Below are 24,936 nucleotides of genomic sequence, written 5' to 3'. Positions count from 1 at the left end.
GCCGCCGCCGCCGCCGAGTGTGGAGCCGCCGCCGCCGCCGCCCAGCCTCCGCCATGGACCTGTTCGGGGACCTGCCGGAGCCCGAGCGCTCGCCGCGGCCGGCCGCTGGTGAGTGGGGGGCGACGGCCCTGAGGCGGCGGGGGCGGCGGCCCGGGCGGCCCGAGGCGGCCCGCGGGGGTCGGGCCCTGGCGCCGCACCGGAGCCCGCAGCGCCTCCGCCATCTTCGCCCGCCCCGAGCCCGCGCCGCCTTTGTGTGCGGCGCCCCCGGACCCCCGGCGGAGAGCGGACCCCGCGCCCCCGACGGCCGCGCCGGGGCCGCCGCGCTGAGGGGGCTCTGAGGAACCCCGGGGCCGCCGCGCTGAGGAGACTCTGAGGGAACCCCGGGCTGCCGCGCTGAGGAGACTCTGAGGGACCCCCGCGCTGAGGAGACTCTGAGGGACCCCCAGCGGGGCTACCACGCTGAGGGGGCTCTGAGGGACCCCGGGGCCGCCGCGCTTAAGGAGGCTCTGAGAGACCCTCCGACTGCCGCGCTGAGGGGCTCTGAGGGATCCCGGGGGGCAGGGGGGCTGCCACGCTGAGGGAGCTCAGAGAGACCTGGGGCTGCCGCTCTGAGGAGACTCTGAGGGACCCCCGGGGGGCTGCCACCTGAGGGGGCTCCGAGGGACCCCGGACCGCGCGCGGCCAGACTCGCAGTGTCCTGCCTCTCTGCTCCCGCCGGGGATGACACGTGCCCCGCCCCGCGCCCCTCTGGAACCCGCGTGGCCGAGCGTTTCTAGATGGTTCTGCCTGTGGCTGTGGCGATGGCGTCTCTGCCCCGGGCCGCCTCCGGGTTCGCAAAGCCGCGCGTGTGCTGTGCCCGGGCCACGCAGGGGGCAAGGCGGAGCCCAGTCGTCGCCAGGGCCCGGGAAGGCCCCGCCAGGAGGGGACCCGCGGCCGCCCCGTGGGCGCGTCTCCGGAACGCGCGGTCTTGCCGGGGTGTGGGGCGGGCTGGAGTCCGGGCGGCGCCGAGCGTTCGTTCTCCTCGGGAGCTGCGTAAGAGAGCGCCCCGAGTCCGAGGGGAGGACTCGCCGCACTGCTCCGATCCGGTGTATTTTGTGTAGTTTTTGCTTTTGATGAGGTTCTTTGTTGTTTTTGTTATTTATTTTTGGGGGCGTCAAGCAGTGCTCAGGACGCCTGGGCGCCCCTCTTCCATTCTCAGTCTGTCAGAGGTTCAGTGCAAGGGACTGGGGATGCCCTGCTGCTCTGTTCTGGGCTGGCGGCATCCGGCTATGCTTGGGGGACCACTTGGCACCAGGAATGGAACCTGGAACAGGCGTGTGCTGTTGTCCTGTCTCTGGCCCCTCTTCAGTTGCAGTGTCAGAGATGGCAGACAGCAGAGTTGACACACACAGCAGAAGTGCTCAGTGGCTCTGGGTGCACGTGGGACACTGGGCCTCTGGACTGGTGGACAGCACAAGTGCTCGGTGGCACTGGGTGCATGTGGAGCATGGGGCCTCTGGACTCATGGCCATATGCTTGTGAGGCAAGCCCTGTAACTATTCCTACAATACCTTGATTTTTTCCCCCCAATAATTTTGATTTGTTTGCGGCTATACCTGCCTCCGTGCATGCAAGTTATTCCTGGCGACGCTCAGATCTTACGCAGTGTTGGGGACCCAACCAGGGCGTCCTGCACGCAGAACACAAAGTCAGCTTGTTGATGCATCTCTGTCTCTTGACCTCATATACTCTTTTTGGGGAGGATGTGTGGTGGGGGTGGAACTTTTGGGTCACAGCCAGTGATGGATGTCCAGGATTTTGTCCTGGCTCTGTGCTCAGGGGTCACTCCTCACTCCTGTCAGTGCTTGGCAAACCATATGTTGTGCCAGCTATTGCATATGCAATGCAAATGCTTTAATTATGCTATTTTTCTGCCCCCCCAACTTAATTTTTTTTCTGGTGCCGGAGATGGAGCAAGGGCCTCATACATGTAATGCATATGTGCTCTATCATTGAGTATTCCTGATCCCTGATCCCAGTTGTTAGGGGTTTTTTTTTTTTTTTGCTTTTTGGGTCACACCCGGCGATGCACAGGGATTCCTCCTGGCTCATGCACTTAGGAATCACTCCTGGCGGTGCTCGGGGGACCCTATGGGATGCTGGGAATCGAACCTGGGTTGGCCGTGTGCAAGGCAAATGCCCTACCCGCTGTGCTATTGCTCCAGCCCCTAGATTTTTTTTTCCCCCATGTGGGGTTATTTATCGGTGGGCTTTGGAGCACACCTAAAGGTGCTCAGGGATTGCTCCTGCCTGTGTACACAGGGTTGACTCCTGACAATGCTTAGGTGTCAGCTTGCAGTGGCAGGAGTTAAACTGGGGTCAGCTACCTGCAAGGTAACTTGTACTTTCTAGCCTCAGGTGTTTGATTTTGTTATAAGTCATAACTAATATATGCCTCTACCCAAGCCTCTTAACTTTTATAGTCTGAAGGAAAGTGTAGAAAGAATGTATTAAATGGGGGCCAGAGCAATAGTACAGTGGTAGGGAGGGCGCTTGCCTTACATGTGACTGATCCAGGTTTGATCCCCAGCACCTCATAAATTCATCCCCTGAGCCCACCAGGAGTGGTTCCTGAGCTTAGAGTCAGGAATGAGGCCTGAGCACTGCCAGGCGTGGCCCCCAAACAAAAGAAAACCAAAATACCACTAGGGCCAAAGAGAAATTGAAGGAAAATAATTGCAGTGCAAATTATTAAAAAACTTATAATTAAATTTTATAATTAAAATTATAAATCTCAAGGCTGCTTTCCCTAATAAGTGAGAGACTCCAAGGGCAGGAGCAGTAGCACAGCAGGGAGGGCACTTGCCTTGCAGCAGCCCACCTGGGTTTGATTCCCGGTCTCCTGACATCACCAGGTGTAATTCCTGAATCCAGAGCCAGTAGTAACCCTTCTGGGTGTGGTCCAGAACCAAAATAAAAATAAGTGAGAGACTCCTGTGTATAACTTATTAGAAATAAATTAAAGACTGAAGCCAACTACAAGAATTGTGAGTGACCTGTCCACAGGGGCCAGTGTTTGCTTTTGTGAACAATTTCTAGCATCTGTCACATTTAAACTACTCAGTGCTTACTTTCTTTGTCACTGAGGAAAGGAATAGCAAATCACTGATGTACCATGGTTTTGTGTGTGCCTCCCCAACTTTTTTTTTCTTTTTGCTCGGGGGTTATACCTGCTTACCTGGTGGTCTCAGAGGTGATACTGAGAGGTGTCTCCTGCTATGATATTACAGTTGGCTCCAGGTGGTACTCAGGGGACCATGTCGTGTCAGAAATTGGACCTGGCTCCAGCGTGCACAGCATATGCTCTAGCTTTTTGAACATCTCCCTACTCTGTACCTTGCTTTTTTACCAAGCGGATTTGGAAAATTTCCTACATTGAGGGGGTCAGGAAATTGACATTCATTTGTCCCTTTCCTTGCCACACAAGGAAAGGGACAAATGAATGGCAGCTTCTATTGTGTTGGGAATGGAAGTTGCCATTACTTTTGTCATGTTTAAACTACCTAGTCTCTTTGGTGGTGACTTAGCAGACCCAATAAAGACCTGTGTTTGAACCTGTTGACTGTGTTATCATTAGTTACTAGTTTGGCCTACTAAGCCCTCACTTAGAAAAAAATTTCTCAGTGACCCCAGTCCCCCGGAAATCTCCCTTAAGTGAACAAACCTAGAGGGCCCCCTAGTTGCACCCAAGATCCCTTGGATTGTTCCACCATGCCACCACCCCTTGGAGGGCATTGTTGCCTACTCTGGGAAACTGCAGGAGTTCAGCGGACAATTGAACATTTTTCTCTACTGTTTCGCTCTGAGCAGTATACAGTGGTGTTGGGGGTTGCTCTTGGCTGGCGTGGGGGACTAGAACCCAGGTTCTCTATTTGCAAAGCATTCACTCAGCCCATTAAACTCTCTGCCATCAACCTTTCTAGAGTTCTGTATCTGTAGTTGAAAAACAGACTAGGCAAAAAGATTTTGTGGTTTTTGTTTTTGTTGTATGTTCTGTTTTTGGAGATTTGGGAGCCACACCAGCCAGTGTTCAGGGAATAATTATTAGTTCTGTGCTTAGGAGTGATTCCTTAATGTGCTAAGTGAAACCATGGTACCAGGGATTTCAGTGGGTCAGCTGCATGCAAGGCAAGTGCCTACCTCCTCTAGCCTTACAGTGAATTTTATTGTAAATTTTGTTCCATTGTAATCTAAAACAAGCTTTGGGTCACCTCAATATGACCCACCCAACAGGATTTATTCTCAAAGTAGATGTCACTGTCACTGTCCTCCCGTTGTTCATCGATTTGCTTGAGCGGACCCAGTAATGTCTCCATTGGAGACTTTGTTGTTACTGTGTTTGGCATATTGAATACTTCACGAGTAGCTTGCCAGGCTCTGCCTGTGGGAGAGATACTCTCAGTAGCTTGCCGGACTCTCCGAGAGATAAATAATTTCTTAAAATAGAGGGTACAATTTTCCATAGACCTCATTTCATTTCAGAATGTTAATTAAGAAAAAATTTTGGTTGAGATTAACTCATGGAGATCTTGAGGTTTCTTCTGATGTCTTGAATCCAGTTTCTTTTACCCCCAAACCTTCCCTTTGATGTGGTGACTGCACCCGGCTGTTGTGCCTGTGTGTGTGTATGTGTGTGTGTGTACACATACATGTTTACTTCTGGATCTGGATCTGTGCTCAGGAATCACTCCTGGCAGTGCTTGGGGGGTCTTATGCAGTGTCAGGGATTGAACTAGGGTCATCCACTTGCAAGGCCAGTGTCTTGGCCCCGTGCAAGTTCTTTGGCCCTTTTGTTTTGAAGAAGTTGGGTGCAAGTATTTTTGGAGGTGAAGGTAGAGGCACAACAGTACCCAGGAGTTTCTCCTAGCAGTACTCAGGGGAGCATACGGTGCTGAGGCTCCACCTCATGCTTTGACCTTTTGACTTGAGGAATTGTGACAATGATAGGAGTTTGGTTAAAGTGCTACTTTGTGGTCTTTTTTACTCTTTCCCTGGACTCAGTCTGTCTTACTTCTCTCTCTCTCTCTCTCTCTCTCTCTCTCTCTCTCTCTCTCTCTCTCTCTTCTTTCTTTCTTTCTTTCTTTGCTTTTTGGGTCACACCTGGCAATACACAGGGGTTTCTCCTGGCTCTGCACTCAGGAATTACCCCTGGTGGTGCTCAGACCATATGGGATGCTGGGAATTGAACCTAGGTCAGCCATGTGCAAGGCAAATGCCCTACCCGCTGTGCTATTGCTCCAGCCCCTTTACTGCCCTTTCTTGAGCTGCCAAGCCAGCGTGGGCAGCAGTAGGTCCATCAGCACACGGCCACAAGGGCGGGCTGACAGCACTGTGACCACCAGCAGCATAATTCTTGTGTGTGAGGGGCATTTTCGCTGATGATGTATTTCCAGTGTGTGGTGGGTTTAATGATATGTAACGTCAGTGTAAACTGTGGAAATCTGGATTTCCGGTGAGAAAGGAGGTGAGATAGGCCTTTCTTGAGGGAATATGATGGTTATTTAGGAGCACTGTCTTTTCTTGTTGTTTTTGGGGTGGGGCACACCTGGCAATGTTTGGGGGTTACTCCAGGCTCTGCTTGGGAGACCATATGGGATGCTGGGGATTGAACCCGGGTCGGCCATGTTCATGGCAAACACCCTCCCCGCTGTAACATTCCTCCAGCTCAGGGTCACTGTCTTAATCCAAATTGTAGCCAAGAAGGAGAGCCCAGGCTATAGTGAATTGGTGATCTGTGACCCATTTGCTTTGTTTTGGGACCATACCCAGCTGTCCTCAGGGCTGCTTCTGACTCTGTGCTTGGCAACCCTTCTCTTCCATTGGTACGTGAGGGATCATGTGCAGGCCACTCTCAGCCCATGGAAGCATCTGTCCAGCCCCTGAAGTATGACTTGCCTCCCTGTGATGCTGTCCCTGGTTGTATAGGCGCATGTACACTGAACCATCACTCACAGTTTGGAGTCTGTAGAGAACAGACACTGGATTAGACACTCCCAGATTTGGGTACACCTTGGGGTGACCTCTTACAATATTAGGTATTCCTGTAGAAGGGTGATATAAATTCTAAATGCTCATGCTAAGTTGCTTTTTAATGTCTGCTGCTGCTTTTCTAATACTTCGCATTTGATAAATAATGGAGGTATTGGGGTGGGGGGAGAGGGTGATAGTACAGCAGATGGAGCACTTGCTTTGCGTGCAACCAACCTGGGTTGGATCCCCAAGTTGTGCCCCATATGATCCTCTGGACCCCATCAGGAGTGACCTCTGAGTGCAGAGCCAGGAGGAAGAGCCAGATACAAACACTTCAGTTGCCGGGAGGGTGGGTAGAGGGGTGGACACACGCTGAACACCCTCCAACAGTTTTGTTAGAGTAATCCTGAGAGGTGAAAATATAAGGGAGTTGATAGTTCTCGTTTATGTTAACGATATAAAATGAAATCCTGAAGAAATTTACTGGAGTTTTTTGTGTTTGCCTTGCAAGTGGTGATACGGGTTCAATCCCTGCCACCCCTAAGGTCCCCCAAGCCCACTAGGAGTGATCCCTGAGTGCAGAGCCAGGAGTAAGACCCGAGTGGAACTTACCCTTACCTTGGCCAGGTGGAACCCCTGTCTTCATGACAAGAAGAAGAAGGGAAGGGGGAAGGAGGGGAGCACTGCTAACTCAGGGTCCCTGTGTGGTGCCTGGTATCTGACTGGGCCAGTTGCGTGCAAGGTAAGCGTCTAAATCCCTGTGTTGGCTCTGCCCTCATCTTTCAAAGTTCTCAATGGGTCTTTAAAAGGTCTGTGGGTCTTTTTTGTTTTTAGGCCACACACCTGCTGGTGTTCTGGGATTACTCCTTACTCTTACTAAGAGATCACTCCTGGGGGCTTCAGGAGACCCTATTAAAGGGTTCCAGGGATCGCACCTAGGCCTGCCGTGTGCCCTGTCTGCTGTCCTGTCCTCCAGTCCCTTCTTATGTTGTTTCTATGTTGACTGTAACTATGGGGAACAAATGGATATATTAAATAGCTTTCAAGAAAATTCTTTGCAAAATCAGTATGTCCAATGAGGAGGAGAACATTTGAATTTAATATCAAACTTCTCAGAACTAGGGGAGATGTGTTCTCCCCTGGAAAGCTTTTCTGGCGGGCAGCACCCCATCTAAGCTGTTGTCCATGTTCCAGGGAAGGACGCGCACACGGGATCGCTGCTCTTTGATGACCTCCCTCCGGCCAGCAGTGCTGACTCAGGTACAGTCTTCACGCTCTCCCAGGTGTGTGTCGACGTGTCATCTGGGATTGTAGTTGTCTCAATCTTTTTCCCTTTCCCCCATTTTCAATACACAGATGTTTTAGGTGTTGGACTGTCTTAAGTTTTGAATCCATGGCATCAGGTAAGGCAGAAAAATCCACTAGTCGCTAGCCCAGAGAAGCTGCATAAGAACATTGAGCAGTTTTCTCTGGTTTATTTGAATGTCTCTCTTACGAGCTGAGATAAGATTTAACTCTGCAGGGCAGATTTTTGTTTCCTTAGAAACCATAGGACCTTAAAATAAAAGAGCTTCAACATGTTATTTATCACAGTATGAGTTGCCACTGGACTGACAACAAGGATTGAGTTTGTTTCAATGGCCTGCCTAGCTGTCCTGTGGGGTGAATTCTGAGATGTGCACCTCCTTGGGGCTGGGGCTCACCTGGTGCTCTGCTGTGTTTCAGGATCAGGGGGACCTTTGCTCTTTGACGATCTCCCACCAGCCGGCAGTGGCGAGTCAGGTAAGTGGAGGGAAGGTGCTCCATGGTGAGGCTGATGGGGCTCATAATCCTTTTGTATGGCTTTACAGCTTTCCACAGGTTTAGGACAGTCAGTCATAGTATGTCATGAAGTTAATCGACACTGAGTAGGCTCCAGTAGATGGAAGCCAGTAGATTGGATAAATCTTATTACACGTTTGGTGATCAGTCTCACCTTCTCAGGGTTCAGCTTCTTGTGTCTGACTTTAAGAATGAAGAGATTAGGGACTGGGGTTTAGCTTGGGAGGTAGGGCACAGGCCTTAAATGTGAGACCTTTTATTTTGTTTTGCTTTTATGTCACACCCAGAGGTGCTTAGGGGTTATTTCTGATAGTGCTTAGGGGACCATATGGGATTCTGGGGATCATATCTGGGTCGGCCACATGCAAGGCAAACACCCTACCTGCTGTCACTCTGGCCCCGTGTAAGGCCTTGAGTTCTTAGGTTCAATTCCTGTTGTTTTGTGTCAGTGTCCTTCCCCACCCCCACACACCCCCACCCAGCACCTCTGGACATTACCCTGGTGTTCCCAAAGCACTATAAGTTGTGCCCTCACACCCCCAAGGCTGTTATTCTGCTTGCCTCTTTATATTCCTGACAGGCTCAAATGTTTCTAGAATTGTCTGTGTGTAATGGATTTAGTTTTCCCTACTATCCTGAACCCATTCATACAGATTATTAAATAGATCTTCTGTTTCATGCAACAACATTAAAAATTCAAAACTAGAATCTAAATGATAGTGATTTAGTGACCCACACAGGAGTTTTTTTTTAAAGTCCTTATTGGCTCTCAAGATTCCATTTATTGATTGGATTCATTTTTGCCAAGCTCATTACTTAGACTGCCTGTTGCTGTAAATTTTTATCATTTTTTTCATTCCCAGTTAAGTAGAATGGAAGGTTAGTACTACTACTGAATTTCCTCTAGGTTATTGGAACAGCTGAATTATTACTCCTTTCTAGAGCTTTATTCATGAACCCCTAAAGGGCGAACAGGACTACAGACTGGCCTTTCCTTGGACTTTTTTTTTTTAATAATTAAAAAATTTTGGGTCACACCTGGTGATACATAGGGGTTATTTCTGTCTCATGCACTCAGGAATTACTCCTGTCGGTGCTCGGGGGACCATATGTGATGCTGGGAATCGAACCCGGGTCGGCCATGTGCAAGGCAGGCGCCCTACCCACTGTGCTATTGCTCCAGCCCCTGTTTTTTGTTTTTTGCTCTACGCTTGGTTGTACTAAGGGCTGACTCCTGCAGCAAGTGACAGGGACCAGAAATGTGCAGAGGTCGCGCAGTCCTTTGCTTTATCATATGGCGAGGTGTGTGTGTCAGGTTTCCCTGCACAAGGAATCTCTCTCAGAGTAGTGACTCTTCAGGGCAGGGAGCCATTCTTACTCTTTTTCTGGTGTCACAGTGTGATTACATCAGTGGTGGTGCACTTTTAATACTTTAGTGTCAGGAGTATGTAGCCACTTTTAGCAACACCTGCCATTTTGGGGGCCACTTGTGTACTGGGCATTGGGAAAACTGTTTTATATACCTGTTCCATCTTTCTTTTTGGGGTGGGAGGGGGTGGTTTGGGCCGTACCTGGTGGTGCTGAGGGCTTATTCCTGATGAGATGCGGGGGATTGAATCTGGGTCAGCTGCGTACAAGGCCAGCACATTCCCCATGGTACTCACTCCCTGGCCCTGTGTTTCCATGATTTTCAAACAGTCCTCTGCGATGATAGTATTTCTGTTCCCCAGGTTATGAATGAAGAAATAGAGGCTGAACGGTGTATTGTTGCCTTAAGGGCACGTCTCTTCTGCATGGCAGAAGTAGGATCTGATGCTAGAACTAAACACATTCACGTCGCAGCCCCTGTCAGCTCTGGCTCACTGTCAGTTCATCTTCCTGTGCGCCTCTACATTAACATGTGGATGTAGACCAGGCCTGTCCACCTTTCAGGATACACAGCAGTCTGAAAGCCAGCTAGACCTCATGTAAAGCCTTGTTTTGCTCATTTCTTCTGAATGTTGTTTAGGGCATGTCACTTGAAAGGTTTAAAGGTTATAAGGGACCATGAGTATAAAACCTAGATGTGCTTCAACTACAAAATATGCAGTGCCTTGTGTGTGTGTGTGCGTGTGTGTGCGTGTGTGTGTGTGTGTGTGTGTGTGTGTGCGCGTGTGTACACGCGCCACACTTGGTACTTCTCAGTGCTTATTCCTGGCTCTGCATTCAGGCGTCACTTCTGGCGAGGTTCGGGAGACCATATGAGTTGCCAGGGATTAAACCTGGGTTGACTGAGTGCAAGACAAGTGCCCGCCCTGCTGTCTCACGGCTCTGGCCCTGCAAGTGCCTTTTGACTAACAAGGAGCCTCTTTCAGAAGCTTCTTGTGAGTCTGAGCAGTCTGGGGCCTGAACTTGTGTTTTCCGGCTGTGGGTGCCCTGCCCACCCCCGACTCAACGCCAGGTCTGCACTGCCCAGCCTCTGCCAGTCCATGCTCGAAGTGTCCTTTTGTCTCAAGGCTGGGACGGGTCGGTGCGGGGGACTCTTCCTAACGGTCTTTAGCATGTTTCTGTCTGGCTCTCTACTTCCAGGTTCTCTTGACACTTCAGTATCCCACATGGTAAAGAATGAAGGGAAAGGAACAAAGAGAAAAACTTCTGAAGAAGAAAAGAATGGCAGTGAAGAGCTTGTGGAAAAGAAAGTTTGTAAAGGTTTTCAGACAGTTTGAAAACAAATGTTTTAGACTTCATATTTTAAAACCACCCAGAGCACCAACAAGCTCAGCTTTCTGATTCTAACATTTCCTCTTTCTGTCTGTATTTAAGCCGTGGGTAGGTTTCCTCCTGCAAGCCATTTCTGTGTTTACTTCTGTGCCCTTTTCTCTGGACGCTCCGTCCCTGTCTCTGATCCTCCCTCGGCTGTGCGCCGGCATTGCCCTTCACGTGGTGGCCATCACAGCTCCCCTCCGCTCCCTGTGTGTCTTGATCAGCTCTGGGAATCCCCGACTAGCTCAGTAGGCACTTTCCAAGAGGGGCTGGGGAGGAACAAAGGGAATTTGAAGTCAGCTTTGTACTTGTCAATGGAAGGAAATGAAAAATGAGAGCGGTGGTTGGGGATCGCCATGTATTGCCCTGCCCGGGCTGGCAGCTGTGGGATGCCGTATGGTGAGGGGACCCCTCCTGGCACAACTGCAGCTCAGATTTACACCACTGTGGTTTGCTTTTCGGGCTGCACTTTTGGTGGTCCTGGGGAGGGTGTTGATTACAGCTCTGTGTTCTGCGAACCATAAAGTGCCAGGGGCAAACCCGCACCAGCTGTCAGACAACTCATTCAGCCGTGACTTTCACTGGCCTGGCCATTAAAGACATAGATATCTATGCCCGTACTGGGCGCCTTTATTCTCAGGTCATTGGGATAAACTGTTCATTGTATCTCTCCAAACTCGGAATCTTTCTGTCTCATTAGATTGCCGACAAAACTAGATTTGCACCTAATTCCTTTCCCCAGAGTCAAATCCTACTTCTATGTGGGTACCAGTGCCTTCCTTGCTCTGGATCGTTTAGTACCAACTGGCTGTCACCTTTCCCTGTGGGCCCTTCAGATGGCAGCTCAGCACCTCAGTGTCTGATCATCTCAGATAGGCACTGCGGAGTAGGGGGGCCCTGGCCAAGTCTCGAACCCTGGAGCGTGGCTAGTAAAGTGGCCTCAGAGCCTCTCAAGTACTCGGGACTAGGGCTTCCGGGGCCGGGCGCAGACTTGTAGCGGCCCTTTGCTCTCTCCCCAGCCTCTTCGGTGATCTTCGGGCTAAAAGGCTACGTGGCTGAGCGCAAGGGGGAGCGGGAGGAGATGCAGGATGCCCACGTCATCCTGAACGACATCACCGAGGAGTGCAGCCCCCCGTCGTCCCTCATGTGAGTGTCCCCACGTGGCTGGGCATCAGTACCTCCCAGCTGCGGTTGATTTACCCCAGCCTCTTTTTTAAAATTGGTCAAAGTGGGGACTGCTGGCACCTGGGGGAAGGCTACCATATGTCTGACAGTGGTCAGTTCTGATGCAAAGTGCCGTGCAGCCCCAGCGTCAGCCCAGCTATGGTCGAGGGCCCCGTGCTCTGGGCATTGACAGTGTGAGCTTCCAGGAGAGGAAGAACTGATGTGGTCTTCACCGTTCTTTTTCATGGGGGCTACTCCCAGCAGTGCTCAAGGGGCTGGCATGGCTTCTGGGGATTTTCAGCCCAGCAGTGCTTGGGAGCTGCTAGGGAGAGAAACATGTAGTGACACTTGGGACCATATAGTGCTGGGATTGTCACTCAAGGCCTCCTGCATACTAGGCATATGCCCTACTTCTGGAGCAATCTTCTTTCGCCCCAGGAGTTTTTCCTAATTGGGGACCCAGAAAATGAAGACGAAACCCTTAGAGTAGTGAGTGGTGATTAAGGAGAAGTGGAGCAGAGTTGGGGACCAATAAATTGGGAACAAAGAACAATAACAGAAATGGTATCAAGGAGACGGAACGTCGTGAAAATGCTCTGCAAATTTATAAACTAAAACATAGCCTCTTGATTGAGCTCTTAGCGTGGAGGAAAAGTGACCAAATGGTAGGACATTGAGTTGGTCGTTTACACCCCTTCTGTAAAGGAAAGTCAGTATGATGGTAATGTTAGGGTGCTTGATCCTCGGCCCCTTGGAGGTGCAGTGTGTACACACATGCACACACGTTCCCTTCCCCCCTCCACTCCTGTCCAGTTTACTTTATGGTATATATGTTGTATGGGTGGGTTTTCTGGCACAACTGGATGGGGATTAGAATTAGACTAAAATAATACTCTTTGAGAACCAGGTCTTGCTCAGTCAGAGTAACAGTTCTGGAGCTGCCGCTGGTGAAAAAAGTCGTAGACGTTTTCATGCTCAGTGGCATACGGCCCCTGCCAGCAGCTCCTGGACTCCTGGTGAAGTGGCACAGCCAAGCCTGCAGTGAGAAGCCCATGCCTTGTGCCCCTGTATCAGGTTTTTCCGGCTTTGGGACTTGCATTGTAGGTGTGTAGCCACATAACTGTCCCAGTTGGTCACTTCATCTGTACGTTTAAGACTGAGTCTGTTAAATAGGAAGACTGTCTCAAATTCATCGTCAGTGTGGGTAAAACTGTTCATGGTTCCTGACTTTGAAAGCCAAGGAGAATGTTTTTGTTTGGGGGCCACACTTAGCTGGTCTCAGGCCTTACTCCTGGCTCTGTGTTCAGGGATCGCTTCTGGTGGGCTCGGGGACCATTTGTGGTGATGGGAGATGGCAGGCGCCCTCCCCACTGAACTCTAGCTCGCAAATAGAAATTTTTATCTTAAAACTGAGTGACTCCGATGTTTGTTGGTTAACATCACAGGACCTTTCCCCATTTGTGACAGGTCACTGGTGTCTTACCAGTCGGATGTCCTCTCTTACAATTTGAGACAAGATTCACAAGCTTTAATGGGAGGTGTAATCTTGCTGTACCAATCTCATTTCATTCTTCCAGTACTCGGGTTTCATATTTTGCTGTTTTTGATGGACATGGAGGAATTCGAGCCTCAAAATTTGCTGCACAGAATTTGCACCAGAACTTAATCAGGAAGTTCCCTAAAGGTGAGACTGAGACCCTAACAGTTCCTGCTCCTCCTGCTGTTGCTCTCTGTGGGAGTTGGTGGATGATATGACAGCCAAGACTCATTGGTGATCCATAGAAGATTGGCAGGGCAGGGCTTGGGAGAGCGCTTCCCCACATGAGAGCTGCGGGGCGGCCATTCAGACCACGTCAGTGGCGCTGTCTTGCATGAGAGTGTGGTTGCTGAATGGGAAACAGGTTTGTTCGCACTCAAGCTTCAATCCTAGTTGATGGGCAGATACCCAGTCTCACAGGATGGCAGGGGGAGGAGGGCTGCTGTACTGAAGCACTGGTTTTATTGGTTTCTGCTGCAATAGGAGATGTAATCAGTGTGGAGAAAACTGTGAAGAGATGCCTTTTGGACACTTTCAAGCATACCGATGAAGAGTTCCTTAAACAAGCCTCGAGCCAGTAAGTCTAGCTGTGAAGACAGAAAAATTGTTTGGGATTTTAATTGTATCTTCAATGGGGGAAAAAAAAATCAATGCTACAGATCCTGAGTTTGAAACTCAGTGGGAGTGATTTTGTTTCGGGGCCACACCTAGCTGTGATCCTGCCTTACTCTTGACTCTCAAAAGGGAGCGGAGTGTGAGTGTCCCTTCATGCTTTTCTGCCTTCTGATACGGCTCATGCTAACACTGTCCATAGAGTGCCCAGCACGGCGAGTGCACTCTGAGAACCGGCTGCAGGTGCCAAAGGAGTGGCTTGTTGAAAGACTGAGACACTTCCTGTTCTCTCTGAAAGTCTCAGAGAGCCACCAACAACACCACGATGTTGGTGGCTCTCTGAGACTTCTCATGTGTTCCCTCAGGAAGCCTGCCTGGAAAGACGGGTCCACCGCTACGTGCGTTCTGGCTGTGGACAACGTTCTCTATATTGCCAACCTTGGAGACAGCCGGGTATGCAGATCCTGAGCCGCCCACTTAGACGCCAGCACGTAACACCTGTTTACTTGGCTTACTTGATGCTATCCACATCAGCATCAGTCTTCAGGGTGGCGGGGAGAGGGGTGTTCTACAGTGGGTGGGCTGTATTTAATTCTAAAAAGAGGGCATCGCTAATTGAGATGGTTTGTTCTTGGGGAAAATAGCCCCTATATCTACTTTGTTTTAAACCCCACACCCATTCTTTCCTCTTTTGTCCATGTTTGTTTCTGTGGTGTCTGGGCTCTCTCTAGGTAGTGGTTGGGCTAGAATTTAAACACTGTGGAGCCCGAGGGATAGTATAGGGATTAATGCACTTGCTTTGTGTGCAGGCAGGGGGCAGGTTTGATCCCTAAGAACTGCTGGATATGGCCCCAAAGACCTGACTTCCAATAAATAGTGCGGAGGTTAAGCCTAAAGATTCTCTAACTTCTTTTCTCTGCTTCAGTTACTACTACTACTACTACTACTACTACTACTAATTCTACTTTTTTTTTTTTTTTTTTTTTTTTACTTTTTGGGTCACACCCAGCAATGCACAGGGGTTACTCCTGGCTCTGCACTCAGGAGTTACTCCTGGCGGTGCTCAGGGGACCCTATGGGATGCTGGGAATCGAACCCGGGTCGGCTGCGTGCAAGGCAAACGCCCTACCCGCTGTGCTATCTCTCCAGCCCAATAATTCTACTTTGAAAAATTATTGTGATTACAGAACAATTCCAAACCTGTAGCTTAAAAACCTGCTAGGTGCTCTGCCCTTGATCTCTTGAGCTTGCCATTGGTGGCGTTTTGACCCAGTCAGTTTGCAGGCATGACTTAGAGTTAGAGGGCAGTACCCATCAGGCTCACTCTGCCTGTCTCCTGCTACCCAGAAGTCTGTCCCATCCCTGTGCGGCTTTGAGAGTGGCCATCGCGTGCTCCTCTGTCATCATAGGCAGGAGTCCTTTCTCCTCTTTACAACAGCTGCTCCATGCCCCCTAGCTTTTATTATTTAAAAAAATGTCCGCCCCCTTCTTAAATTGAATCATGGTGAGATACACAGTTACAAAGTTGTTCATGATTGGGTTTAAGTCATACAATGTTCCATCACCTGCCCCTTCTCCAGTGTATATTTCCCACCACCCATGATCCTAGTTTCCCTCCTGCCACTTCCATCCCTCCAGTCTGTCTCTGTGGCAGATATTTTGCCCCCCCTTTATTTTTTTTATTTTTTCTTTTTTAATAAGAATTAACCCCATTTTATTTTATTATTTTTTTAACATCAAGTTTTATTTAAGTGATTTATTTTGGGCTCACATTCAGCAATGCTCAGGAATTACTCCTGGCTCTGCACTCAGAAATTAATACCTGGCGATACACGGATGGACCATAGGGGATGCTGGGAATCGAACCCGGGTCGGCTGCCAGCACAACCCCCCCATTCCCCCCCCCCCTTTAGACACTGTGGTTTGCAGTACTGAAAGGTTATTGGGCATATCTCTTTACATCCTTTCAGCACTCAGCTCTTGTCCAGAGTGATCATTTCCAACTATCATGGCCGTAGTGGTATCTTTTAGGGGACATTCTTTTATTCAGGAAACAAAGGACAGGATCTGGAGATAGAACTCACATGTCAGCGACTGTCCCAGGCTCCGTCTGGGAGCTGTTGTCTGGGTGCTCACCAGGAGTCTGCCACAGCACACAGCTGTTTAGACCAGGTGACTCCAGATGAATGGGAATGACGGTAAAGCAGCAAAAGAACTTTGGAGTCAGACCGACAGTCGAGTCGGACATGCCCTATGAAATGACTCAGACACAGTGCTCGGCCTTTTGACCTCAGCTTCCTCCTCCTGGAAGTAGGGCTTTGCTGAGAAGTCACATGGACACGTGCCGTTGCTCTCGGTCAGCATGCCTGGGAGGTTTGAGGCCTGGGCTCTCCCGTCCATGTAACCCTCCTCTCTGCGCTGACGTCAGCCCTGTTTGTTGTGGGCTGCTCACGACCCAGGTCGCACTGTCTTGCCAGGCCATTCTGTGTCGTTACAACGAGGAGAGTCAGAAGCATGCAGCCTTGAGCCTCAGCAAGGAGCACAACCCCACACAGTACGAAGAGCGGATGCGGATACAGAAGGCCGGGGGCAATGTCAGGTGAGCGGGGCCCCAGGAGACTGAGGTCTGCAGAGGTAAAGGGGGCCACGCAAGGGCTGCATGTGTATGCGGTGGGAGCAGAAGGCAGACGTGAAACCAGCCTCCGGCCTGGAGGTGGCCCTGGCCAGCTGCGTGCCTCATCTGCATGGCACCCGATTCCTTCCTGGCATCGAAAAACAAGACAGAAACGAGCCTTTCTGCTGCGGAAGGGGAGAAGCCCGTCTCGGGGTCGGACTCACCATTTGCAGTGTTGTTTTTGCTCAGGAACTCATGTAGGGCGCAGTTCACAGTGCACCCGTAGAGAAGAGTATTTAGCATGTACTTCTGGTCACTTGTCCATGGGTGTCTGGTTTCTCTTCGGGAAGTCTGTCGCTGTTGTAGTTTGTTCTGGAAGCCACACTGGCGATACAGCTTCCTCCCAGCTCTGCAGGATCGCTGTGGTGCTTGGGGGACCATAATGTGGTGCTGGGAATTGAACTGGGTCGGCAGGTGTTATTCTCCAGCACTGGGAAGTCTTTTTTTTTTTTCCCCCTGAGGGGACATGGGGGACACACCTGGCTGTGCTCAGGGCTGACTCCCAGCTCTGCACTTAGATGTCACTGCTGTCAGGGCTCATGTGACCCTATGTGGTACTAGGCATGGAATCCAGGTCTGCTGTGTACAAGCACCCTCCCCGCTGTCCTATCTCTCTGGCCCCCAGGTGTCTGCTACTGCGCCGGCTTCCTATTAGCAGGGCTGCAGGGCCTCTCAGGAGTGGGGGTCAGCGGGACTGTTGGTTCAGAGCTCTGTCTCCGGGAAGAGGGAGGGTTTCGGTGCTTGCCTTGCCTTTAGTTCCCACACCCCTATCCCCTAAGTGCTGTCAGGAGAGACCCCAGAGCACAGCCAGGCCAGGAGCAATCCCCAGCATCCCCCTCTGCCACCCAAAAAGCATCTCTGGGTGGGGTTCCCGGGATAGCTCAAAGCACGAGGTGTCTTTGAAGACTAAGAGTGAACCCTGCTTTGCTCCCTGGCACCACCCCGTGTGGCCATGTGGTAGTTCTGTTTGGGATCCTGGTTTCACTATCAGGTCCAGCCCCCTGGATTGGCACTTGGTGCACAGGTCCTGAGCACCACCAAGAACACCCCTCTCTCAACCCTACCCCACCCCTCCTACCCCTCCCCGCCAAATGCTCTGGTGACATCGGGATGAGCCTGGGCAGCATGGTGCTCTGCCAAGTGGTGGGCTAGCCTAGTTGACTGTGACCTGGCATTGCTGGGCACTCAGCAGGGACTGTGCCAGTGTCAGTGCGCCTGTCTGCCCTTTGACTCGAGCGTCCTACTTTTTGCTGAGTGTCTGGAGAGACTGCATTGACAGTCCTCACTGAATGGAGTGGCCTCGGCTGGCTGTGAGCCGAGGACTGTGCCAGTGTCAGTGCCACCTGTCTGCCCTTTGACTCGAGCGTCCTACTTTTTGCTGAGTGTCTGGAGAGACTGCATTGACAGTCCTCACTGAATGGAGTGGCCTCGGCTGGCTGTGAGCCGAGGACTGTGCCAGTGTCAGTGCCACCTGTCTGCCCTTTGACTCGAGCATCCTACTTTTTGCTGAGTGTCTGGAGAGACTGCATTGACAGTCCTCACTGAATGGAGTGGCCTCGGCTTGCTGTGAGCCGAGGCTTCAGGATTGCGCTCCCCACCCCTTCAGCTCCTAGGAGTGTGTGTGGGCCGGGGCGGGCCAGGATCGGATCTGAGAGCAGAGCTGGACTCCTTTGAGTCTCTCCTACCTGCCCCATTAGCAACCATTCAGAACATAAAAAAAAAAACTGTTGGGGCTGGAACCATTGTACAGTGGGGGGGCATGTGGCTCACTAGGGTTTGATCCCTCCCCGCCCCTCCCCCCTAATAGGCTCCCTGAGTCCACCAGGAGTGATCCCTGAGCACAGCCAGATGTAGCCCAGAAACTAAAAAAAAATTTGATTTGGTTTTTGGGTCCTACCTGGCAGTGCTCAGTTGCTCCTCGCAGCTCTGCACCCTAGCTGTGCTCAGGAGACCATGAGGAGTCCGGGAATCACACACCCTGTCCCCCCACACAAAGCCTGTGTTCAGAGAGAGAGGACAGGCTGCTTAGGCACTTGCTTTTCACATGCCTGATCCAGGTTGAATTCTCAGCACCCCACGGGGCCCCTGAGCCCACAGGAGTAAGCCCTACGCGCCGCCGGGTGTGGCTCAGAAGCAAGAAGAAAAGAAGCGTGTTGTTCAGCCCTTGGCTGTCACTCCAGCAGCGTTGACGTCTCCATGCCCAGCACCTCAATTCTGGGTAGTCAGCATTTGGCCACACTTGCGTGGCGTGTTCAGGAGCTGTTCCAGCGCAGTTTGATGCTCGGGTGCTCCATGTAGTACTGTAGGTACCGTGGCAGTCATCTCCAGCTCATCAAGCTGTCTGTTTCTCAGGACCCTTTGAGCATTGTTTGTTGGATGTGAGGGTGTGTTTCTTCCTGTCTCAGTCCCAGCTCCCTGCCCGGGCCCATCCATCCATTGGCCCGAAGATTGCACCCAGACCTCCTGTGTCCAGGGCCCACGTCTGGCACTCAGCACTCTGAACGCTATTGCAGGCACACTCCTTCGTTCATATCAGGCCTCCTGAGAGTCCATCTTCATATTTTCCCTTGTCCCCAGGGTGTCTCTGTTGGAACCAGGATTCACTCAAAGTCATCCATACCTTGGCCTTGTCTCTTGTTTTGTTTTGGGGCTGTTCCAGTCAGTGCTCAAGGACCACTCAAAGCTTGGTTTTGGGTGAACTGTACAGTGCTGGGGGCTCAATCCTGGATCTCATGTTGGCAAAGCCCATGCTCCAGCCTCACATGTTTCAGTGTAGAGGGTCTCTCTGGAGCAGGTGCTTTCCCGGGTCCAGTAAGCACTAGTCTGCTGTCACTTGTGTGTCTAAATTTGTCTTCATCCGTGTCACCTGGGCCTCAGGGATCCCGTATGCCACTTACACGTCCAGCTGTGTCTTTAGAATCAGGTTGGTGAAAATACTGACTTACATCGTTAATCCTTCCTGTTGGTGCCACCAATTCCTTGCTAAGACATGGGTACCGGCAGGTGCCCCCACGTGAAAGGTCACATTGGCCTGTGAATCTGCAGTGATCTAGTAGAAGCACTCTGGCACGCTGTGATGGTTGTCTGCCAGGGCACATGTCACCTGCTACACTAGTCCCCTTTCGTGATCCAGCACTGATCTGATTTCGTGATCTCTCTCTTTGCCTTAAGCTCTGGGTTCCACACGTAGTAGCATCGGCTGGAAGGAATTCCCTTTGTCAGCAGGGATCAACCAACCAGAACCTTGCAAAGCAGGGCAAATGTTTATATACCAGTCCACCAGGAAACAGCCATCTACTGTGGTGGAGTGAACGGGCTTCCTTCCTGCTCTTGACTCTCCTCCTCTCCTGGCTGATTCTGGTTAAACAGGGGCCTCTGCTGCTCACGTTCCAGGGTACGGCCAGGGAAGGGGCCTCCTTCAGATCCACGCCTGTGACCTCCAGAGACATGTGCTAGGGACTCAGGTCGGCTGATTTATCATTCCTGTCTAGTCTGTTTGAGGGCAGAGCTGGAAAACTCATTTCCAGTTGTGCTTTCCGATCGTTGGCTGTTAGTTCTGTTTGATATTAGAGAGCCTCTGGCCTGGCTAGGAGCAGGCTAGGAGCAGTAGCTTGAGCTCTTTAATGCTTCAAATCTGGGTTCGTAGTAACTGCATGTTTATTTGCTGAAGTAGCTTCAAAATCAATACATCAAAGTGAGTGAAGTTTGAGTTCACTGTAGTTTACGTGTCTTTAGGCCAAGGATGTATTTTCAGAAATAGAACCATCAAAGGGCAGGGAGACGGCTTGAAGGACTGGAACTCAGGCGTTGCATGTAGGAGGCCCAGGTTTAGTCCCCTGAGCACCGCCAGGTGTGATGACCCAAAAACAAACATAAAAGAAATAACTGCATGATCCAATAATTCCACTTCTGAGTTGGAGTTAGCTTTTGAATAATAGAACGTTTAGGGGGACACAGGCCACCCCATGCATTTAGAAGATTAGCATACATAAACCTGGTCCCCCAAAACTTGATTAATCACCCACTGTTGGCCAGAAGCCTCACACTAACAGCTGACCAACATATATTTTGTATGTTATACAAATTATTGACTGTATTCTTACCTTAAAGCTAAACAAAAAATATGCTAAGAAAATCATATGAGAAAATATATTGATGGTATTCCACTGTATTTATTGGTGCTGTAAATTTGCGTCAGCTGTTAACTAGGAAATATCTGTGTAATGGGACCTGCACAGTTCAGACCCGTTGTTCAAGGTCCACAGTATACCCAGAGAATTTAAAGCAGGAGTTTGACGAGTTCTGCATATGCCTGGGTGACAGCAGTGTCCCTGACAGTAGCCTGAGACACTGAACCTTGGGTGCTGCTCAGCCTTCAGAGGAAGGGAACAACACAGTGGAAAGTTAGGTGGCCCAGTCACCGATGAAGAAAGGAGCGTGTGAGCCCATCAGTCATGGCATCCACATGGTCCCCGAGCCTTGCCAGGAGTCATTTCTGAGCGCAGAGCCAGGAGTCAGCCCCAAGCACTGCCAGGTGTGGCCCCCAAACCAAGACCACCACCACAGCAAAACAACAACCAAAAACAAGTGCAGCACGTTGTGAGGCTAGAGAGGTAGAACCACAGGTAAGACGTTTGCCTTGCAGGTGCCGGTTCTTTAAGGCTCAATCCTGGAACCCCATAAGGTCCCTCAGGCACCGGCAGTTGTAACTCTGAGCAGTTTTGGGTGTGGTCTCAAAACAGGTCAGTGGTGGTGGTGGTGGCTTTGTGGGGATTGCACCAAACAGTGCTCAGGGACTGCTGGCAGCCATGCTGGGGAGCACTAGGTCCCGGGGACAGACCTGGGCCTCCAAACTGATGCATATGCTCCAGACCTTGGTGCCATTACTCTACCGCATGAAGTGGCTTGATTCTCTGGGTCACACCCAGCGAGGCTCAGGGGTTACTCTGGCTCTGCAGTCAGGAATAACTCCTGGCAGTGCTCAAGGAACCGTCTGGGATGCCAGGGATTGGCCCCCGCTTGATCACATACAAGGCAAAATGCCCTACCCACTGTACTCTCTCTCTGGCCCGTAAAGCGTATTTTTACAACAGCTTTAAAAAATGAAAAAAAAAAGGGGGGGGGTTGGAGAACAGTACAGATGGTAGGGCATTTGCTTGTGACTGACTCAGTTTCGATCCCTGGCACCCCATATGGTCCCCCAAGCCCACCAGGAGTGGTTCCTGAGCACAGAGCCAGGAGAAAGCGCTGAGCACGTCTGGCTGTGACTCCAAAACCAAAAGTAAAAAGAATCTTCCACACTTAAGTGGTTAAACATATAAATTAAAAGCTCTGTTTATGAAGATGTCCTCATCTGGCACTTTACTCATATCCATTACCATAATAAAAACACATGTGTGCCTTTTTCCTACTTTCTTCCACTGAGGACAGATACTGGATGCGGCAGTGCTTGTGGCCTGGGATCTCCCCTGAGGGTGGTGGGGGACCTGGTAGTTAACAAGGAAGGAGCCGTGTTCAAGACAGCTCTGATAAGCACAGAAACTTCTGTGCCAGCCTGCGGCATCGGTCCATGTGGGAGGTCTGGAGGAGATGGCTGCCCACCGTCCGGCTTGCTTAGATACCTTAGAAACCTGTGGCACCATCGTGTCCCCTGCTGGTGCCCAGGAGACTGTAGTCGGCAGTGTCCAGCCTGTTCCAGCAGCTGTCAGCCCACGTCCATCTCTTTGATTGTGCAGGAGAAACTGGACTTCTGTCCTTTCCTAGGCCAGCGGACAGGTTTGACTGGGAGATGTTGAATGGTGCTCACCCCTGCACCCAGCTTCCACTGTTGGGCACGCTGATGGCAAGTTAATGTGCTGTCAGGTAGTGCCAGCACAGCACGGGTCACCATACAGAGCCCCTGTTCCCCAAGCAGCATGTGCTCCAGGGGACGCTGGGAGGGGATGGGAGGGGACTGGGCGGCAGTCAGGTGGGGCCTTGCTGGAGGAACTGCTGGCTGCACCGAGGGCAGGCTCCCCACCTATCACCTTGGTGCTGGGCCTGGGAGGGGTGTGGCGCTCTGAGCACCCCATCCCGGTCTCTTGTACAGACCGACCACCAGGTCCCGGCCCTCCTGTGGCTCTGCCGAGACGCACAGACTGAGCGGCCCAGGATTCCCGCGGACAGCGTATCGGGAGGCCTGTGTTCTCCAGCCCGGGGGACTCTGCGCCACCCTCTGAGTGCTGTCGTCCCTCCAGCGGCTGTCCCGCATGGGTGCGGCACTGGCTGGATTTTGTCAGCACTGCTTCCGGGAAGATGCCACTGAGTCTGGGGAGCTCAGACCACCCCTCTGCAGTCTTGCAGGGAGGCTGTGTCCCAGCCTTCCCACGAGGCCCCCCATCTGGCCTCTTGGGTCCCTGGTCTCATTGACATTCGTTCGCCTGGGGACCCTTTGGACACCCGTTTGGCCTCAGTTGAGAAATGCCAACCTGGAGCCCTGAAAATGTGGTGCAGAATTACCGGACATGTGGTGTGTGTGCGATCACATGTCAGTGCTGGTGAATGGGGGTTCTCAGGCTGCACTGGAAATATCAGCGAGGTGCAGTCTGCAGCCTCGGGGACCAGCTTCTGGGTGTGGCCTGCAGCCATCTCCCTCGTCAGCTGGAACCTGAATGTTTTCCCTCATTTTAGGGACGGGCGTGTCTTGGGCGTGCTGGAGGTGTCCCGCTCCATTGGGGATGGCCAGTACAAGCGCTGTGGGGTCACTTCTGTGCCAGATATCAGACGCTGCCAGCTGACCCCCAATGACAGGTAATGAGCTCCCTTCCCAGGCGCAGGGGAGTCCCACAGTCTGCATCACCCATTGGATGGGGCTGGGCGGCCCAGTTTCTTCAAAAGTAGGGTCTCTCACTGCGTGCCAGGCTGCCCACAGGAGAATGCAAAAGATGTGTGGGCTTCCAGTGGGATACGGGGTGCTGAGGGAGGCCTTAGACCTTTGGGTTCCATGTTGAGGAATCTGCTTAGCCTCTCACGAAGGATCATGGGAGGGTTTTAATCAGAGCTGCAGGAGGTGCCTCCTGGCCTCCTGTCTGAGCTGCAGCAGTGGGTGGCTCTGCTTGGCCTGGGGAACCCTCAGGAGCTGGTCTAGAAGATGGAGACGGGGCCCTTTGGGAACTGAGGCCCAGGGAAGGGAGAATTGCTGAGAACAGGCCTCACGGTGTGGCAGGGAGGTGACATGCCTGTGAAGGACTCATTCCAGAACTACTCGGCTGCCCCGACTGAAAGGGCCACCTGCTGCCCTGTGTCCCACGTCCCTGAGTGAGGGCGTTTGGGCAGGCTTCTGCTTCACCTGCAGTTGCCGGGTTACCTGGGGGTGTCCCAGGGGCCGTGACATCCCTTTCAGAACCCAGGTGCCCACTGGACCTTGTGTCGTGGATTGGGAAGCGGTGACGGCACCCGGAGGCTGCAGCTCAGCGAGCTTGGCATAGACAGCCAAAGGGGCTTCTGAGAGGGCACACCTGTCTCCCACCTCCCCGGCCGTCCCCAGCCTCCTGGCTCTCACAGCCACACAGCCCTCATGGGCAGAGTTCAGGAATGTGGTTTGTCTGGAAACTTAACTTTGTGACTTTGGAAGTGACACGTGATGGTGGAAATTTGGTGTGGATTTGCTGTAACCGCTGGTGTTTGTTGGGCCACATATGGCGGTGCCCAGTCTTATTGCTGCCACCATGCACCATGAGGGAGCACTCCTGGGGTGGGACTTGGGGGATCATATATGAGGCTCTGGGGAGAGAGCCCGGCACGGCCATACACAGGGAAATTGTCTAGCCACCGCACTGTTGCTCCAGCCCACCCCTGCTGATATTAGGTAATTTTCTTTGAATTTGTCTAAGAAACTACCATTTCAGTAGCTCTGACCTTTTCTCACGAGAGTGAAGTTGTTTCCGATGCACGGCACGGCCCTGAGTGGGCTGTGAGACCGTGTTCCCCCGGTGGCAGGTTTATCTTGCTGGCCTGTGATGGCCTCTTCAAAGTCTTTACTCCGGAAGAAGCTGTGAACTTCATCTTGTCCTGCCTCGAGGTAAGAGATCTCAGGAGGGCGTGGAGTCCTCCCGCGCGGTGGCGTGTGTCCCACCCGCCTTGTGGAGCTGGGGCCTCAGGAGATGCGTCACCGCCCCTTCCTGCCCACCAGGACGAGAAGATCCCAAGCCGGGAAGGGAAGCCCACTGTGGACGCCCGCTACGAGGCGGCCTGCAACAGGCTGGCCAGCAAGGCGGTGCAACGGGGCTCGGCTGACAACGTCACGGTGATGCTGGTGCGGGTGGGGAGCTGAGGGCCCAGCGCGGCTGCTGTGCGCTCGGGACTCCCATGACTGTAAATAAAGAATTCCTTTTTTTTT

At 51.8% G+C, this 24,936-nt stretch overlaps 1 protein-coding gene across 3 annotated transcripts; it reads left to right on the top strand.

Moving 5' to 3' along the window:
• Positions 1-24,936, top strand: ILKAP (ILK associated serine/threonine phosphatase). 3 transcript variants are annotated; one of them, XM_056108320.1, is made up of 12 exons: positions 1-108; positions 7,204-7,269; positions 7,735-7,791; positions 10,399-10,518; positions 11,592-11,718; positions 13,314-13,420; positions 13,757-13,850; positions 14,251-14,338; positions 16,363-16,484; positions 23,229-23,348; positions 24,537-24,618; positions 24,730-24,936. In XM_056108320.1, the coding sequence occupies exons 1-12, from the start codon at positions 54-56 to the stop codon at positions 24,868-24,870; spliced, it is 1,179 nt and encodes a 392-aa protein (XP_055964295.1). In that variant the 5' UTR covers positions 1-53; the 3' UTR covers positions 24,871-24,936. The 3 variants fall into 3 exon arrangements, with proteins under 3 accessions (XP_055964295.1, XP_055964297.1, XP_055964296.1); XM_056108322.1 differs by having other exon boundaries at positions 68-108; positions 7,204-7,292; XM_056108321.1 differs by lacking the exons at positions 1-108; positions 7,204-7,269 and adding an exon at positions 7,373-7,412.

The sequence above is a fragment of the Sorex fumeus genome, unplaced genomic scaffold (genome assembly GCF_029834395.1).
Source record: "Sorex fumeus unplaced genomic scaffold, SorFum_2.1 ptg000207l, whole genome shotgun sequence".
In the NCBI taxonomy this organism is placed as follows: Eukaryota; Metazoa; Chordata; class Mammalia; order Eulipotyphla; family Soricidae; genus Sorex; species Sorex fumeus.
Note: the sequence above shows the minus strand (reverse complement) of the source record. Positions and strands in the feature narration are given on the sequence as shown.